Source organism: Episyrphus balteatus, chromosome 3 (assembly GCF_945859705.1).
Source record: "Episyrphus balteatus chromosome 3, idEpiBalt1.1, whole genome shotgun sequence".
Lineage (NCBI taxonomy): Eukaryota > Metazoa > Arthropoda > Insecta > Diptera > Syrphidae > Episyrphus > Episyrphus balteatus.
Window position 1 is genome coordinate 111,956,798 of NC_079136.1, and position 18,471 is coordinate 111,975,268.

Here is an 18,471-nt window from a genome sequence, read left to right on the forward strand (position 1 = left end):
GACGACTCTTGACAAATTCCATCGTCAATTTAGAAGGGTCCATCGTCTCTATAGCCGTTACCAAACTATTAAAACTTTTTGGTAAAGTAAAAAGAAATTTACAAACGACATCTAGCTCTTCTAAGTTGGCACCAGTCGATCTCAGCTCACGCACTTTATGATCAAATTCAAGAAAATATTCATGAATGTCTTCGCCATCCTTGTATCGCATTGCTAACACTTGCCTTCGAAGTAGCAACCGACCAGAGACACTCTTGCGTTCATAAACATTAATAAGAGTATCATAAATTTCTTTTGCATACTCTTTATCCTTGATATATTCAAGTTGAGAATCTCCAATACATTGGACTAGAACTGCCTTGCATTTCTTCTCATTCAATTTCAAAGAATTTTTCACATTTATATCTTGTTCAGCCTCCAACAACGAGTTCAACGGAGTCTTCAAAAATTTTTCCAGAGATTTTTCTTCTAGTAAAATCTGAACTCGATATTTCCAGTTTGAGAAATTCGTTCCATCGAAAGGCTTTACTTTTTGCAAAATATTTTCCATATTCGCTTTAATGAACAAAATCTTCTTTGGACTCGATTTGAAAATTAAAAAAAAAAAAAAAAAAAAAAAAAAAAAAAAAAAAAAACTTATATAACCCAATTAGATGCCTGGGCCCATAACCTGATATTCTAGCAAAACGATGTTTATTGTTTGATAGTTCGAAATCGGGTGAGGAAAATTTTATTTGAATAAATATTTAAATATAAACAAATTGAAATTATTATCAAAGACAAAACTAAAATAAAACTAAACAATACAGTATTAAAAAGCAAAGTGAATAAAACAAATTAGTATTCTAACAAAAAGGGCAACGAACGTATGCCGTAGTTTGACCCCAGATTTTTGCATCTCGAAACCATTTTTTTGAATCTGGGTCCTTGTTCTGTAAGTGCCTGGCTACACAGTGATTTTTCAATCGATTGAAAAATCACATGCGGTGGCTACACACTGTTGTGCCCAATCACGTTCCACTTTTACTTTTCTAGGAACAAATGTCAAAAAGAGGAAAATTTTAGCAATGGAACTGTACTGCCCTCAGAAAATTCAGTTCCCTTCATGAGCACCTTCACTCTTCATCCCTCTTGCCTACAAACTCACTGCTTAGGCGATTGAAAAATCACCGTGTAGCCAGGCACTAAAGCCTTACCTAACTACAATGACCTAAAAAGTGAAAAAGTGTGAATTTTACATAAGTACATTTTTTTTATTTCTTTCTAGGTTTTGGAAAAAAACTACAAAAAATGTTTTTTAAGCCAAATAATAAGCTTTCTGCATCATTATTTTTAATTTTGTGTTCGGAAAAACTATCACAAAATGAGTTTGAAAATGTTCACTTTTTGACTTTTTAGCCTGGTACGCTGCTCGCGCTAAATTTTAGTTGAGATAAAATTCCTATACAAGTTATCGATAACTTGTATGGGATCCATTTTATCTCGGCTAAAAATTTTCGATAATTTGTATGGGAGCTAAAATTAAGCGCGAGCTGCGTACCAGGCTTTTGCAAAAAGTGGCCGTTGTAGTAATACCTTTAAAATAGTTATTTTTTTCTCTGTGTATCCTAAACTTACGTGAACGCACCCAATAAAAATAAGCACAAGTTTATACATACCTTCAATATTTTTTCCTTCCTTTTTATCCTTACCCACGTGTTCAGCTGTCAAGTGTCAAAACATCAAAATCAGCTGTTTCTTTTTGCGGTCGGCCGTATTTTTTAGCCTTTTTCTGCTTGAATTTTATTTATTAACAAATATTCAATTTCTTGTTATAAAAAAATGGATCCTGGAATTTGTTATATTAAACCAGAGTAACTCCTTATTTTATACACTATATGAATCAATAATTAAATTGCTATTTACACTTCCTATAAAGATTCCTTATCCCTGAAGTGCAAATAACCTCATCAGATGGCAACACAGAGAAAGGTACAAATAAAAGAATGCTCGAAGAGTCAGTCCCCGAGGCAGAAGAATCCAATAAATCAAAGAAGATAAATCATGGTGGCAAAAAGGATCGTAAACGTGGACAAAATAAGGTTACCCATCAAAAACACAATAAAATTATAATACAACAAAAAAGTAACTCATTTTCAGCATCGTCCAGTTTACAAGGAAGACCGAACATTACACTTGTGTCATTCTCTGGTGAATGGTCCTTCTGGAGATAAGTGTACATATCCAAATTGTCGATATGTTCACGATCTAGATAAGTATCTAGAATCTAAACCAAAAGACATTGGAGACACTTGCCAAATATTCAATGTCAAAGGATTTTGTCCAAGAGGTGTAACCTGTAGATTCGCCAGCGCTCATATGGATGAGAACAGAAACAACATCAAAGCAGATTCTTATGATCCCAATACTCCATTGTCGACATGCAATGGAATCTCAACAGGTAAGAGAAGACTTTTAATAGAAACGAATGATGAAATGTAGTAGTTGCTTATTGAAATGTATAAAAAAAACAGTAAAGTTAATCTTCTTTGTTGGCTATAGGTCTTGATTTGAGTCTATCTTTTCTTCTGTGTCGACGTTTCACGTGTGCTTACACGCTTCTTCAGGACTAAGAAAAATAATTCTAGAAATCTCTAAAAACGTATTGAATAAATACTTATCTTGAATCCTCTAATGATCCCCAATTGATTGCAGTTGATTAAAGTTTAGGTTTTTTTATCAAGCTTATATATTTTGAAAATCAATAAAAATGTCTTGAAAAAGACGTTTTTAATTATCAAAACTTCAAAAACTTCACGGAATAAGGAAGTATTTAAAAAAACAGTATTTAAATAATTATACAGCAAGCTCCTTTTGTTGATTTACTATGGTCTCTCAAACAAAGTGGTGACGCACTGGAATATGTTTGGTGCGTTGACGATATGCTTCATTGAAGGCAAGATCAGCTGTTACGGTTGTCGCAAAAAATTTCTGTAGCTTGAATATTCTTCTTGACCCTCTATAGGTGATAGGCACACGGGTGCGAATTAGATTTATACTTTTTCATATCGATGTCGCTAAAACTTGTCTCAATATTTTATAGAGGATCATTATATGAAATTGATGTAGAATTTTCCGAAGAACTTGAATATTGCATTCAAAATTCCAAAAAAAAAAATATTTTCACCAGAGACCGCTTTTTTGAAAAATCGTAATTTTTTTTATTTTTGTCCTGCCAAATTCGCACTCGTTTGCCGACAGAGGGTTAAATATCACTTCTTCAAGTAATTTAAGCCACAGCTTCTCAACTCTTGATACGGGATCTTGTTCATTTCTGTCTTCTCTCTTTTATTTGATGGACAATGTTTTTTACTCAGCTTCGCATTACAATCCATATGCGTACTTATAGGATTGCAGGATGTGATACCAAAACGATCCAGCATTTTTAAATTATACTGCTTTTGATTAATAGATAAGCTCCGTTTGCAATCATATTCTTAATGTAGACCAAAAAAGATTTTGCTGTTTTTTAATATTGAAATTTTTCTTTAAATGGCCCACCAATCCATTTCTTTGAAAAAAATTTTTCCCAAAAATGAATACGTCATCAACCAGCCCTATCGTGAGTTTCACGTGAACAAGATTCCACCCGGAAAAATTGAATTTTACTATTTCCCTATTGTGAGTTCCGGGGGAAAAGTAGTTCACATTCGGACCACTCCCTGTATTTTCAACTTTTTTTCAGGTAATTTGCGAGGTATTCGACAGCTCTTCTCTCACTTAAATTTTTTTTGCCGAACAACAAACAAGTTTAGCAGAAAATGTAAGTTCCCTTCGGGTGAAACCCATAATAGCTTTTAAAATTCCGGGCGGAAAACATTCCACGTGAAACTCACGATAGGGCTGAACACAAACCGTTAAAATCTAAAATTCTTCAAAATTATCATTTAAAACATAAATTCACTGATTTGTCTTCCCGAAAACCTTAAGTACCTCACTTAGTTTCTTGTTCCAAATTCTTTATGATTGCTTAAGTCCATTATTAGGTTTGTGCAATTTTAAGACTTTGCCACTTGAAATATCAAAACCACCTGGAGCCTGTAATTAAAATTTCTTCTTCAAAATCCTGTAAAAAAGCTGTTACCGCATCTAAATGGTCAATTCGCAAAGCCAAACTCAATGTCAGTAATAAAAGATATCGCATAAAATTGTACCGGATTACTGTTGAATAGGTTTAGGATAATCTTCGCTGTGCAAATCCTTGTGCAACAAGCCTTGCCTTGCAACGACATCCTGAACCTAGATACCTTTATGCCTTGGATATTCTGGATGAGCACAAAATCCCAAACGACAACGAGGAAGTAGTTTACTTTTACGCCGATACGCAGTCGGCCTACTACCGCGGCTAAATGGTAATGCCATACCACCCGACCCACTATAATCAATACCACAACTGGACAACCGGGACGGAACACCCCGAGGATAACTAGTCAGCAGACTTATAAAATTAAGCCGTTTCATGTACTATATTTATTTATATTTTATCTTTTTACCATTGTATAAGGTTAGGCCCCATTGTGCCAACAAATTTTTATATCAATCAATGTATTTTATTAGAAATAAGTTTAGCTTAAGTCAATTGTAAATAGTATGTTCAATAAAACAAAATTGAATTGAATTGAAGTTTTGGCTTGTATCTTGATATTTCATCGTTTTCATTTCGCTTAGTCTTAAAAACCCATTTTTTGTAGTTAGTGCCTTTCTATCTCTGGGCAAATCTGCTACTGTCCATGTATTGTTTTCATCTAAATTCTTCTTTTGTAGCATTTTTCCAATTTACAGAGTTCGGAACATTAATATCTTGGAAATAGTTCTCTAGATCATCATTATTACTATTAATATCAGCAAAATAAGAAATATAATCACTCATATCAGGCGGTTTTCGAATTCTTGTTGATCGACGCATGTAGGAATTTTCTCTTCTTCTGCTTCGGAAAAATCATCTACTGAATTATTACCTGCCTTTGTTTTTTTATGACGATAAATTTATCTTTTGTTGACTTCCTTCTGATTCAGATGTTAAAGATTCAATATTTCTTTCAGAAATAATGGTCAGAATTTTCTTCATCATGATCAAAATTTTCAAAAATTTTAAGAATATTATCTTTAGTAAGAAACCCCATACAACAACATTGTTTTTTTCTAGAGCTTCAGGTTAAGCTTCGTAAACGAGAATACGACTTCTCTAAAAGCAAAAAAATCTTACAACAGTGTGATCGCCGAAAAGATGAACAAAAAAAAAAACAGAGCAATGAACAAAAACCAAAAGACGAGGAAGATGTCTCAACCAAGATGCAGGTAGACAAAGATGAGTCTAAAGAAAATGAAACCGAAATTCCAGAAGTTAAACAGACGACTGAAACCTCCAGAGAAGAAGATACTGAAACAAAAAAAGATACTTTGGAAGCAAATGGCAATGGCATTCCAATTGAAAAACTCATTGGATCCGCTATAGATGAAGAAACACCCGGACGTGATGTGCTCAAAAAAAATGTTGATTTTTTCAACAAATTAGTCCTAAGCCCACTGACCACTGTCGGAAATCTTCCATTCCGAAGGATTTGTAAAGAATTTGGAGCCGATATTACCTGTGGTGAGATGGCTTGTGTGGTTCCTTTGGTAAAAGGCCTCACCCAAGAGTGGGCTCTAACCAAACGACACGAAAGTGAAGATATATTTGGTGTACAATTGTGTGGAAACAATCCGCAACTAATTGCTCAAGCTGCACAATTACTTCAAGAAAATGCAAAAGTAGACTACATGGATCTGAATATTGGTTGTCCAATCGATTTGATCTATCAACAAGGAGGAGGCAGTGCACTAATGCGAAGAACCAACATCCTCGAAGCGACTGTCAGAAGTTGTTCAACGTTGCTAGGAACAACACCATTTACTGTGAAGATGAGAACTGGAGTATATGCTGACAAAAGTGTAGCTCATGAACTCTTGCCAAAAGTGGAGGAATGGGGTGGAAGTGCAGTCACTGTAAGTTTTCCACTTGCTTTGGAATAAATTTAAGTTTCTAATTTTTTTTTCCATTATTTTTTGTTTAGCTCCATGGACGTTCAAAAGAACAAAGATACACGAAGAATGCTAATTGGGAGTATATCGAAGAATGTGCAGCGAAAGCTAAAAATATGGCTGTCATAGGAAACGGAGATATTCTTAGCTTTGAAGATTATAACGAGAAAATGGTAAGTTTCTTCGCAACTTAAAATCAATCTTTTTATTTCAATAATTTAGATTTTTCTTCTATAAAGAAACTTTCTCCTCATGTATCATCTGTGATGATTGGTCGTGGTGCCCTTATCAAACCTTGGATCTTCAAAGAAATCAAGGAGCAAAAAACCTGGGATCCTACCAGCAGCGAACGTATGGATCTACTGAGAAAATATGTTCACTATGGCCTGGAACACTGGGGTTCAGACACAAAAGGTGTCGAAAATACCCGTCGATTTCTACTCGAATGGCAATCATTTCTCTATCGTTATATCCCAGCTGGAGTTCTTGAGAATCCACCACAAAAAATAAACCAAAGACCTCAAAAATACCGTGGCCGTGATGAAATGGAAACACTTTTATCTTCTCCCAATTCTTCTGATTGGATTAAAATTAGTGAAATGCTTCTGGGACCAGTTCCCGAAGGTTTTACATTTTTACCAAAACACAAAGCGAATTCTTATTAAAATAAATTTATTACAAAAGAAAACAAAACAAAAGTAAATTTTAACAAACGGTCTATTTATTAAGATAACTTAGTACCTCCTCGACATCTTTCTTCGAACCCAAGAATACCGGTTGTCTTTCGTGAATCTTTGTTGGAACCACATCAAGTATGTTGATTTTACCGTTGCTTGCCAAGCCTCCAGCTTGAGTAATCAAGTATGCCATTGGATTGCACTCGTAAAGCAGACGAAGTTTGCCATTTGGAGAACTTTTAGTGGCGGGATAGAGGAAGATTCCTCCATACTTGATGGTTCTATGGACATCGGCTACCATGCTGCCAACATAACGAGCACCATACGGGGTTCCTTTGGTTGGATCTTTCTTTGCTTCAACATAATCTCGAACACCTTGTTCCCAAGTTGAACTGTAACCTTCATTAATGGAGTATATCTTGCCTTGTTCCGGGACTCGCATATTTGCTTCAGTGAGTATGAACTCTCCAATTGATGGATCGTATGTAAAGCAATTGACTCCATTGCCTAAACTGAGAACAATTGCCGTTGCAGATCCATAGAGGGCATATCCAGCTGCGACAATTTTATTCCCCGGTTGAAGTGCATCGGCAATAGTTGGAGCACCTTTGCTCTGTTTTCGGAAAATAGCAAATATCGAACCAATCGAAACCAAACAATCGATGTTGGATGAACCATCCAATGGGTCAAATGTCACAATGTATTTGCCTTGTTTTTCAGTCTCAACTTCAATAAAATTCTCATTCTCTTCAGAAACCATTAGACAAGTTGTGTAAGAGGCTTTTAACATATTGATGAACAATTCATTGGACAAGACGTCAAGTTTTTTTTGTTCTTCACCCTGAACATTGACATCGCCAGCGATCCCATGAAGTTTGGCTATGCCAGCCTTGCGAACGGCTGAAGCAATGGCTTTGATGGAAGTTTGGATGCAATTTAGTAGTTGAGAGAGATCACCGGTGGCATGTTTGAATTTCCTTTGCTCTTGCAGCACAAATCGGGTTAGAGTCATGCAGTTGGAATCAAATGCAGGTCCTTGTTGAGACATTTTGTCGTCTATGGGAAGAAACAATTTTCATGAATTAGAAGACAATCGAAATAAAAACAAAAAAGTTAGTTAGAACACTCGTTTCTAGCTGCGTTCCTTTGGAAATATTTATTTACTTTTTAGTATTTAAAACTACTTTGAACTACTTTTGCTATATTGAAAAAGTAGTTCAAAGCAGCTTTAAGTACTAAAAAGTAGATAAATATTTCCAAAGGAACGCAGCTTCTGTTCGAGAATCTGTTAAAATTTTAAGTTTGCTATGAATCCCGAAAATACTTTCCCTGAATTTGTGTAAGTTCAAATCGTAAAGGAGTTTTCGAGATTCTAAGCTGATCAATCGGGAGATATTTTGGTATAGAGAATTAGTTTTGACAAGGTTTTCAAAGGAGCTACAAAGAACTAGAAGAGCATTTGAAATAGTGCAGAAGTTGAAAATGAACACAATTGGAAGAAAAGAGGACTGCACACTTTTAGAACTTACTGTTGCTTGAATTGGCCATCGTTTTGTCTTTTACTTGAATCAACCCTATCAACAAAAAATAAATTAAAACAACAATATAATTTCTATGAAAAAAAAGTTAAAAATGCATTTACAAACAAGTGCAATAAACATTTAAGTTTTGTAAACAAGTGGGGCTGATAAGATTTACTACAAATTTCCAAGATAAGATCTGATGAAACAAAATTAAGGTATGTATGTTTGAAATGTTTGTAAATAATTAAAATATTAAAATAATTATACATTCGACCCGACTTAGAAGAAAACCTTATTTTATGCCCTTTATTTGAATTGCAGATGTAACGACAACAGTATTTGAGATAAAAACCGGTAAGTGATCAAGTTATATTTGAATAATATTGAAACTTATGGCGATATAGAAGCAGCTCTCTAGATTCAGTCCAGTAATATTTTATAGTAGCTGGTAATTTTCGCTGATGTTGGTTGGATATGGCTTAAGTTTCCGACCTCAACAGAGTCGAGAGTATCTAACATTCTCACAAATCCACAAAATTTCAACGAAATCGATTACTTGTTTAAAAGTTTTCTACAAAATTAAAAAGTCATTTCCATTTCGTGGTTCTATTTTTTAGCTTTTTTTTATCGAATTTCATTGAAGGAGAAATTTTTCAGTCAGGGAAGTGTGAAAAATATTAAAAGATAATTTAAATATAGCATTAGAAAATTAAACATTTCTGTTATTCAATAAAACTTACTTTAATTTAGTTTGCAATTATTCGTTTTAAATATTAAAAAAAAATCGTTTTTTATAGAAGGTTAGGTCGGACTGGTAAAGACTTTCAATTAACTTTGTTTAAAATGCTCGTTGTGTTTTATTCTTAAATATTAAGTTTTATTTTATTTCAATACCTTTGTTAAAAAAAATCAAAAATAATCTAGTTAAATTATTTAATACATACATGACCTTGACATTTGAATTAGTTTGCTTACATACTAAATTGTTGATAAGTACAGAACTCTAAACATTTGCATACAGTCAATATATAATAGATAAGAAAATATTTACAATGTCAAAAGAAAACCGAATATTTTTCCGTGCGAAATGGAAGATATATGTATATGTAAATATATTACACTCATTCAGTTGTACTTTTATCAGTGGTTGGGTCATTCAAATTAGTTTAATCAGAATAGAATAAATAGTACAGAGGTCAATTAGTATGAATAATAGGGGAGAATTATAAAGTTTTGGTAGTTTTTAATGATAAATTTATAGTTTTTAAATTGTATTTTTTTTAAAGTTTTCTTTACTTTGGAGATAGAGATTTAGCGTAGAACTTTGTTTTTTCCTTAGAATATACCCAAGAACCAACATTTAAATTTCCCTTACCTTATTGCCTAAAATCTTGCCTGTATGACAAAACTAAATTATTTATTTAATTATTATACTTTGAATACCTATAATACATTTTTTACTATAAGCAAGGTTGTTAGAGTATCAATTAACAAAAAAGAATGTGAAAATAAAAAGAAAAAATTTACCGCAACTGAAAAAAACTTTGAAAAAAAAAATTGTTTTGCAACTGAATAATAATCATTTTTAGCAAAAAACAAAACCGACTTCCATGGATCAAAACTGGGTTTTATGGTTTTTAAAATAGTTACTATGGCTTAAAGTTAACGAAATTGAAATGGGACCACACTGCAGCCACCAGCTTTCCAATACAAAAAGAATTACCAAAATTGGTTCACTCAGTCCAAAGTTATGCGGTAACAAACATAAAAAAAAAAAAAAAAAAAAAAAAAAAAAAAATACAGACGAATTGAATACCTCCTCCTTTTTGGAAGTCGGTAAAAAATATTTGCATTACAAAAAGAAGTTTTTGCCAATTAAAACCATTAAAACTAGCATATAACTTATTGGGCGACATTCATAGACACTGTCTAAACCGCTTCTAAGAATGACTGGAGTTTATCCTATTCAAATAACATTGGATAAACCCCAGTCTAAGATAAACTGGTGTCTAAACATGACAACGAACTTACTTCATTATAGTTATGAACACATTTATTGCAACTAAAAATATTTTACATTAAAAAAAATTTAATTGCAACTGAAAAATATTTGCATTGAAAATAAAACTTTTATTATGCAAATAAAAATATTTTGGCATTTAAGAAATGAATTGCAAATAAAAACTTTCTGTATTGAAAAAAAAAAAAATTCAATGCAAAATGTATACATTAAATATTTTTTTTAAATATTCGTCGTTTTTTTTACAATTTTGATTATTGCAATAAATAATTTTTTTTAATTTTTTTTAATTTTTTTATTGTACAGTCAAATAAGGAGAAAAAAGGGGTAAATCTCGGAATGAATGTTAGTAGAAATTTTTTTTGCTCAATATCTTCCTTTTGCCATTCTATAACATATCTCAAAAGTCTAGAAAAATCTCATGTCCGCTTGTCGCGATTTCAAGGTCAAATCGCGAAATGGAGATTTTCAAAATGCTTGTTTTGAATAAAGCAATATTACAAAATCCTAGTTAAGATTTTCGGTTCCCCGATATGTCAATTCATTTCAATTTAATTCAATTTATTATAAATTAATTGGTACATTAAGATAAAATATCTTTTATAGTACTCAGATATCTTTACATTAGTTTTTATAACATTAATGACTTTGTTTAACAAAAATAAAAAAAAAACTTAAAGATAAAATATTATACATATACAGGGTGTCCCAAAATACAACGTCGAAACGAAAACAATTGATAGGGTAGGTGGTGACAGTTATCATGAAAATAATAAAATTAATTGTAGCAATATATTTTGTGAGTTATGGGCATTAAAAAAAAAAAACGAAAAAGTGGTCAAATAAAGTTAAAAATACGGTTTGGTTTAGTAAATTATTCTAATATAGAACTCCAAAGCTTCTACATCTACAGATTACAGATATGTATTGCATAACTTTCTGATATCTTTTTTTCTGTTTTGTTATTTTGGTCATACAAAGGTCTACACACATGTACGGAACTTTTGCATTTAAAGCCTAGTAGGTACGCAGATCGAGCTAAATTTTAGCTGACATTATTTTTATCTTCAATTCTTCACTAATTTCTGCGCGATAAATTGTTACAGATAAAAAATGTACAATTGCAAACGAATGTGTGATTTTCAAGCTGAATCTGTGCACAACCGGCTGAAATGTTTACTTAAACTTTTAGGTCGGCTAAATTTTTGTATGGGAGCTAAAATTAAGTTCGATCTGCTTACAAGTCTTAAATCTCAAAAATGAATTTTTGGTTCTTATTTATACAGTTCTTACCCTACACTCACCGATTCAATTATAGTTAAAAATAATAATTTTTTTTATTAAATACACCAGCCTTATTGGAAAAATAACAAACAAACAATATGGAAAGGTTTCTTGTGGAGTCTATAAAAAACAAATATTGTTTCAATATTTTAAATCTATGCCTTTCCGATAACTGAAAGCTGTTACGCGACCTTTCGTCAAAATTAAACAAAAATTATTGCCTCTTATCAGTGTTGTTGTCTTGTCCGCGTCTACACAGATGATCTTGAAACTTTTGTACCCGATGTTAAAGGTCCATCAAGAGTAGAAGATAATTTTCACAGCAAGAAATTAACAAATATAATATATCTTCGTATTCAAATCGAAAAAAATTCCACACTCAACATAGGCTGAACATAAAAATAACAAACAAAAAAAGTAAAATTCCAAATTCGCTTTCATGGCCTTGAACTTCTATGATTTAACTGCAAGGTGAATGGCCATAATTTCCACTTAAATAAAATAAGGAATTTTCAGTGATAACAAGTAACTAACATAAATGGACTTACCTTTATGTTTAACTTATAATATTAACAAAGAAAAAATAGCAGAACAAATATAATTTATAGTATGTATTATATCTATAAATAATTTAACTATCTAACAGGAGTATATTCTGAAATAAAAAAATCAATCTAAGTAGATTGAATATACTCAACAGACTAAATGTTGAATGAACTCAATATTATTTTGGTGACTTTTCGAAAAATGTGGAAATGGAAACAAGAAAACTATATGCCCAACCAACGAACGGTACACTAGCAAAATTGTTGTTTTTTTCTTTATTTTGTTTTTATTTTTTAGCGTTTATTCTGGTTTGAAATAGTGTTTTTTTTTTTTGTTAATCGAAATTGAAAATACAGGGTGATTTGAAGAAAATGTGACTAGTGGTTATTAAAATGATGGAGTTACACTTGAAGCTGAAGAGCTTCTCGAAAATATTATCTAAAAAAATATTTATGGATAGGTTTTCGAGATATGATTTTTCAAAGGTTTGTTTTAATTGTTTTTTTCCAGCCTACTTAGTATTCGGGCTATATCTTGACTCTTGAGTAATAAACGACTAATCTGAACAGAAAATCCGGCGCCTGAAAGCTGAGTAAATAAGCAACAAATACTAGAACAACTTTTCTGGATGTTTAAGTGCAAAAAAACTTTATTACTGAAAGAAAAAATCAGTTTTAAATTTTTTATTATTTTATTTCATTTTATTTTATTTATTTTTTATGTATAGTACACTTCCTGGCAAAGATAAAAAGATAATTTTCTTCAAAATTTATGAATAAATTATAAAGATATGATCATTTTTGTAACGACCAATATTTTCGACTTTTTCTGTTACTTTTTGAGTTTTTGTCTATATAACTTGAAAAGCAAACCGAATTTGAAAATTTTTATTAAGTAATTTTTTGTAGATACCTTATTAAATTTCCTATCGATATGTATCCTTTTAAAAAAATTTAAAATTGAAATATTGTAAAAAACTTAAGAAAAACTATTCATTTTTACTAAATGATCTGTTTTTATCGTTTGAGCATTTGTAGATATTGAACATGTATAGGAGAAAAGAAGATACTTAATCTTTGAAAATAATGGTCACAAAACTTGAAGACGGCTAAAATTGGATAAAATATGGACTTTTCTTTTTGTACCATTTTTCTTTAAAATGAAATAAATGAATAAACGATATAGCCCAAATACTAAGCTATAACCGCTTTTAAAGACCGAAAACTTGTCTCCCGTGAACGGTCTTTATAACGAATTCTATCTACTGTATTTGAAAAATTTGAAAAATTGTGAATTTAATCGAGTCACCCTGTATGCGGAGTTGTAGAAAGATAATAATACATACATACATACATAACAGATGATAAGACAGATATTTACTATAGGAAATTGTAGGTATACGCAAATTATATATTTAGCTTGTGCTATTGTTAATCTTCTGTCTGCTAGCTTCATTTGGCCAACTGGTTGACAAAATTTTACCTAGGTACTAAAGACAAACAAAAGTGAAGATACGTAGGAGTATGTATCCATTAAAAATAACTTGCCGGTATCTTTGTCAGGTTTAAGTCAATTTATTGTTAAATAAAAAAAAATACTTACATCTAGCTGATAATAGAGTGAGTTTTGTTTGATTTAAAACAAGTAATTAAAAATAGATAAGAATCATTTTTCTCACACCAACAAGAATTCAATTTGTTTAGATTAAGTTATTGTTATTGTACCAATAATGTTAACGAGGCGAGCCCCTCTTGAGAAAACTTATTGACGTAGGTATAAAAATATATGCCTGTATGTGTGATTTCTATTAGGTTCAGTGAGAAGTAGCACATTTACAAAATATGTGCTAATTTGTTTAAGTTGCCAAAAAATTCCAAGAGTTCAGAAGCAAAAATACATCTGCTAGAGACAAACCCAGAAACGTAGTAAATACCGATTTAACTGCTGAAAACAATACTAAGAATGAACCGCCTAAAAAAGCTGTTCAAAGTAAAAGCGATGAAAATAAAGCCTATTCTCAGATTCTAAAAAATGTGCGGAAGAATGAAGAGACTTCCATAAAAGAAATGCTACACCTCATTCTTCAAAGAATTGATAAACAGGATTTGAATATCAAACAGTTAAGCGAAAAAGTCGCTCTTAAAAAACAATGATGGACAGAACACTTAAAATCGCTACATGGAATGCAAACGGTCTTTTACAACACTTATCCGAATTAAAAATCTTTTTAGATCTAGAACATATAGATATTTGCCTGGTGTCCGAAACTCACTTCTCCAATGGACAAAGTCTAGATAATGTAATAGAAAACTATTCATGTTACCACGCTCCACATCCAGCTGACAAGGCAAGAGGTGGATCGGCGATTCTTATAAAAGAAAGCTTAAAACATTATGAAGAAACCAAGCTTACTAATGAAAATATGCAAGTAACAACTATTAGTATTGGTATGAAAAAGAAAGAGTTTAAGATAGCAGCTATATACTGCCCACCAAGGCGCTCCCCGACAGAAGATGACTATACAGATCTATTAAATCTTCTTGGGCATAACTTTCTTGTTGGTGGAGACTTCAATGCGAAACACACCCATTGGGGTTCAAGACTTATATCAACTAAAGGCAAAAGACTTTTCCAAGCAGGCCGTAAATACAATTGCGAATTCTATTCCTCCAGGTCGCCTACTTACTGGCCTTCCGATACTAACAAAATACCAGACCTTATTGACTTTTTCGTAGCTAAAGGAATCAAACGAAATCACATTAGTGTCGAAGGTAATTATGACTTGTCATCAGATCATACTCCAGTGATTCTATCACTAAGTGAATCGGAAGTAATAGAAAAAAGTAATCCAAAGCTTGTAAATAAGAAAACAAACTGGAGTGATTTTAGAGAAAGGCTTTTAAGTTTTATAAATTTAAGATCTCCTATGGATACAATCGAGCAAATTGACCATGAAGTGGAACAATTTATTGCTGATGTGCAACAGGCCGCTGAAGAAAGTACTCCAACATTTTCTAATAGAAGACAAAATGAAATAAAATATCCTTTAGAGATAAGTAGAGATGAGCTAAGTCGTGATTTTTCAATCACAGGTATACCTGTGACTGTGATTTTTAATTCACGGTGATTCTAACCTGTGATTTTTAACCGTGATTTCAATTTTTTTTTATGAAAATCCCCAAAAAAAAAAAAAAAAAACGTAGCATTTTTAACGTTTGTATTTTCGTACGATACTTACGTAGGAAGTACTATTGAAGCTCAAATACGAGTATATTTGAAACAATGGAGCTGATTTTACAAGGAAAACTGGTTTAAGCAAACAGATCCGCGATTTACCAAAGCCATTAGTGATTATACTGGGGAAAACATTATTTTGTCTAGGCGACTCTTGATTTTACGGAAGAAATTTATTATTTCACGGGAAAAGTAACTTTTAAACCCCTTATTCTAATCAGGGCAACCTGCGATTTCACAGCAAATATTCGGGTGCAAACCGTGATTCTTCTGGAGCCATACGTTATTGTAAGGGGTTAACAAAACAATTATTTTACCGAACGTGCGTGAATTTCGGTAAAAACAATTCACGTTGCAAAAAATTGTTTTATCCAAAATCACAGGTTAAAAGTAATTTTCAATGCATCTGCGTGAATTCCGGCTAAAATAATTCACTTTTACACTGTTGCAAATAGTTGTTTTGGCCAAAATAAAAGTCATTTTCAATGCATTTTCGAACTCTGCTTAAAATAATTCACCTATACACTTGACCTGTTGCAAAAGTTGTTTTGGGAAAAATCACAGGTTTGAAATAATTTCAAAGCATTTGTGAAGTGAATTCCTGTCAAACCAATTCACGTTTACAAAAGAACTATTGCAAAAGTTGTTTTGGGAAAAATCACAGGTTAAAAATAATTCCAAAGCATTTGTGAAGTGAATTCACGTTTACACAAGAACAAGAACTATTGAAAAGTTGTTTTGGTAAAAATCACAGTTTATAATTTCCAATTAACTTGTGTAAATTCCGATAAAAACAGTTCACGTTTGCACAAGAACTGTTGCAAAAGTTATTTTTTCCAATCAAAGGTCAAAAGTAATTTTCAATGCATTTTCGTGAATTCCGCTTTAAATAACTAACGTTTACATAAGAATTGGTGCAAAAATTACTTTGAACAAAATCACGGGTTTAAAAAAATCCTAAACATTTGCGTGAATTCCGGTCAAAACATTCACGTTCACAAAAGAACTATTGCAAAAGTTGTTTTGGGAAAATCACAGGTTAAAAATAATTCCAAAGCATTTGTGAAGTGAATTCACGTTTACACAAGAACAAGAACTGTTTAAAAGTTGGTTTGGGAAAAATCACAGGTTATAATTGTCAATGCACTTGTGTAAATTCCGGTAAAAACAATTCACGTTTACACAGTAACTGTTGGGAAAACGCATTGAAAATGACTTTTGACCTGTGATTTTGGAAAAAATAACTTTTTGCTACATGTCAAGTGCAAACGTGAATTATTTTCCGCGGAATTCACGAAAACGCTTTGAAAATGACTTTTGACCTGTGATTTTGGAAAAAATAACTTTTTGCTACAGGTCAAGTGTAAACGTGAATTATTTTCCGCGGAATTCACGAAAACGCTTTGAAAATGACTTTTGACCTGTGATTTTGGAAAAAATTACTTTTTGCTACAGGTCAAGTGTAAACGTGAATTATTTTCCGCGGAATTCACGAAAACGCATTGAAAATGACTTTTGACCTGTGACATTTACTTTTGACAAACATTTTTGCCTCACTTCTAGTGTAAAGTGTAAACTTAAAACATAGAGATCTTTTTTATGATTGATCTATGAGATCACGCCATATCATAAACGAACTTGTCGAAAATGACATTCGGGGTAAATGCTCTATTTGAGCGAAATGCGAACTGTAAAGTGAAAAGTAAATACATACCCAATTCACGGTTAAGGTAATCACAGGTTATTTGAGAACTGTTCACAGGTTGTGATTGTGATTTGTCAATCACAGGCTAAAAATCACAGGTCGTGATTTTTTGCTCATCTCTAGAGATAAGAGAGTTGATAATAGAGAAAAGAAGAGCTCGAAGAAAATGGCAAAATACTAGATTTCCAGATGATAAAACAACGTTTAACCGTATAAGCAACAATCTTAAAAAACAAATTTATAAATTCAAAAATGATTCACTCAGTACATTCCTAAAGAATTTAACGACTGATGCTTCAACCGATTTTTCGCTATGGAAAGCAGCCAAGCGCCTGAAAAGACCGCAGTTACTAAACTCTCCCTTGAAATCTCAAGATGGGAAATGGATCGGTAACGCAAAAGAAAAAGCTACAAACGCGGCTGAAAATAGCTTACAGCTTGTTGATAAGATAGATGAAAGTGAAATACCAATTGTAAGATTAAAAGAAGTAAAAAGTATGTGTTTACATCAACTATGAAATAAAAAATCACCAGGTTACGATCTTATTACTGCTCAGGTTATGAAAGAAATGCCTTTGAAAGCCTTCATAAAACTCCAATATATAATAAATGCATGCCTTAAGCAACGGTATGTCCCACACCATTGGAAAATTGCTGAAGTTATTGTCATACCCAAGCAAGGTAAGCCACCTACAGAAGTGACGTCTTACAGACCAATATCGCTTATACCAATTATGGCAAAAGTTTTTGAAAAACTGCTTCTGAAGAGACTTAGCAAAATTATAGAAGAAAGAAGGTTAATCCCAAATCATCAGTTTGGCTTTAGAAATAAACATTCCACGATAGACCAAGTTCATAGAATAACGGATGTAATAGAAAAAGCATTAGAAGAAAAACAAGTCTGTTCAGCTATTTTCTTAGATGTTGCTCAAGCCTTTGACAAGGTTTGGCATGAGGGACTTGAGTACAAACTGCAAAGGGATCTTCCCAGACAGTACTATGAAATATTAAAATCGTACATCTCAGACCGATTGTTTAGAGTAAGGTACGATCAAGAATATTCGGAATTGAAGAAAATAGAAGCCGGTGTACCACAAGGAAGTGTCCTAGGTCCTACCCTGTATTTACTATACACAAGGGATATCCCAGTTGGGAATCACACCATAATGGCTACTTTTGCAGATGATACCGCAATTTTGGTACCCGACAAATGTGTCTCTAGGGGAGCAGTTGCAATATGCCGTCGACACAGTCAGAGATTGGACCGAAAAATGGCGTATCAAACTCAATGAAACAAAATCTTCACATATAAACTTTACAAATAAAAAGATAAACAATATTCCAATATTCATTAATAATCAAGCTGTACCTTACGCCAATACGGCCAAATACCTTGGAATGACTTTGGATGCAAAGCTAAAG

General features: G+C 32.4%; 2 protein-coding genes across 5 annotated transcripts; one reads left to right on the plus strand and one right to left on the minus strand.

Moving 5' to 3' along the window:
* Positions 1-1,709: 1,709 nt before the first annotated feature.
* LOC129914182 (tRNA-dihydrouridine(47) synthase [NAD(P)(+)]-like) lies at positions 1,710-6,763 on the plus strand. Its single transcript, XM_055993309.1, has 6 exons — positions 1,710-1,853; positions 1,919-2,081; positions 2,140-2,440; positions 5,186-6,024; positions 6,093-6,233; positions 6,300-6,763. Exons 1-6 carry the CDS (start codon positions 1,822-1,824, stop codon positions 6,723-6,725), a joined length of 1,902 nt encoding a protein of 633 aa, XP_055849284.1. The 5' UTR covers positions 1,710-1,821; the 3' UTR covers positions 6,726-6,763.
* LOC129914185 (fructose-1,6-bisphosphatase 1) lies at positions 6,716-12,258 on the minus strand. 4 transcript variants are annotated; one of them, XM_055993313.1, is made up of 3 exons: positions 12,113-12,249; positions 8,267-8,311; positions 6,716-7,793 (listed from the first exon to the last, which is right to left on the minus strand). In XM_055993313.1, exons 2-3 carry the CDS (start codon positions 8,283-8,285, stop codon positions 6,778-6,780), a joined length of 1,035 nt encoding a protein of 344 aa, XP_055849288.1. In that variant the 5' UTR covers positions 8,286-8,311; positions 12,113-12,249; the 3' UTR covers positions 6,716-6,777. The 4 variants fall into 4 exon arrangements, with proteins under 4 accessions (XP_055849288.1, XP_055849289.1, XP_055849290.1 ...); XM_055993314.1 differs by lacking the exon at positions 8,267-8,311 and having other exon boundaries at positions 12,113-12,258; XM_055993315.1 differs by lacking the exons at positions 8,267-8,311; positions 12,113-12,249 and adding an exon at positions 11,585-11,698.
* Positions 12,259-18,471: the final 6,213 nt, after the last annotated feature.

Bases quoted from the DNA above. Each gene is read 5' to 3' on its own strand.
- LOC129914182 (XM_055993309.1), top strand. From the start codon at position 1,822: ATGGATCCTGGAATTTGTTATATTAAACCAGA. The intron at 1,854-1,918 runs GTAACTCCTTAT...CTTCCTATAAAG, and splicing joins ATTTGTTATATTAAACCAGA to ATTCCTTATCCCTGAAGTGC. The intron at 2,441-5,185 runs GTAAGAGAAGAC...GTTTTTTTCTAG, and splicing joins ATGCAATGGAATCTCAACAG to AGCTTCAGGTTAAGCTTCGT.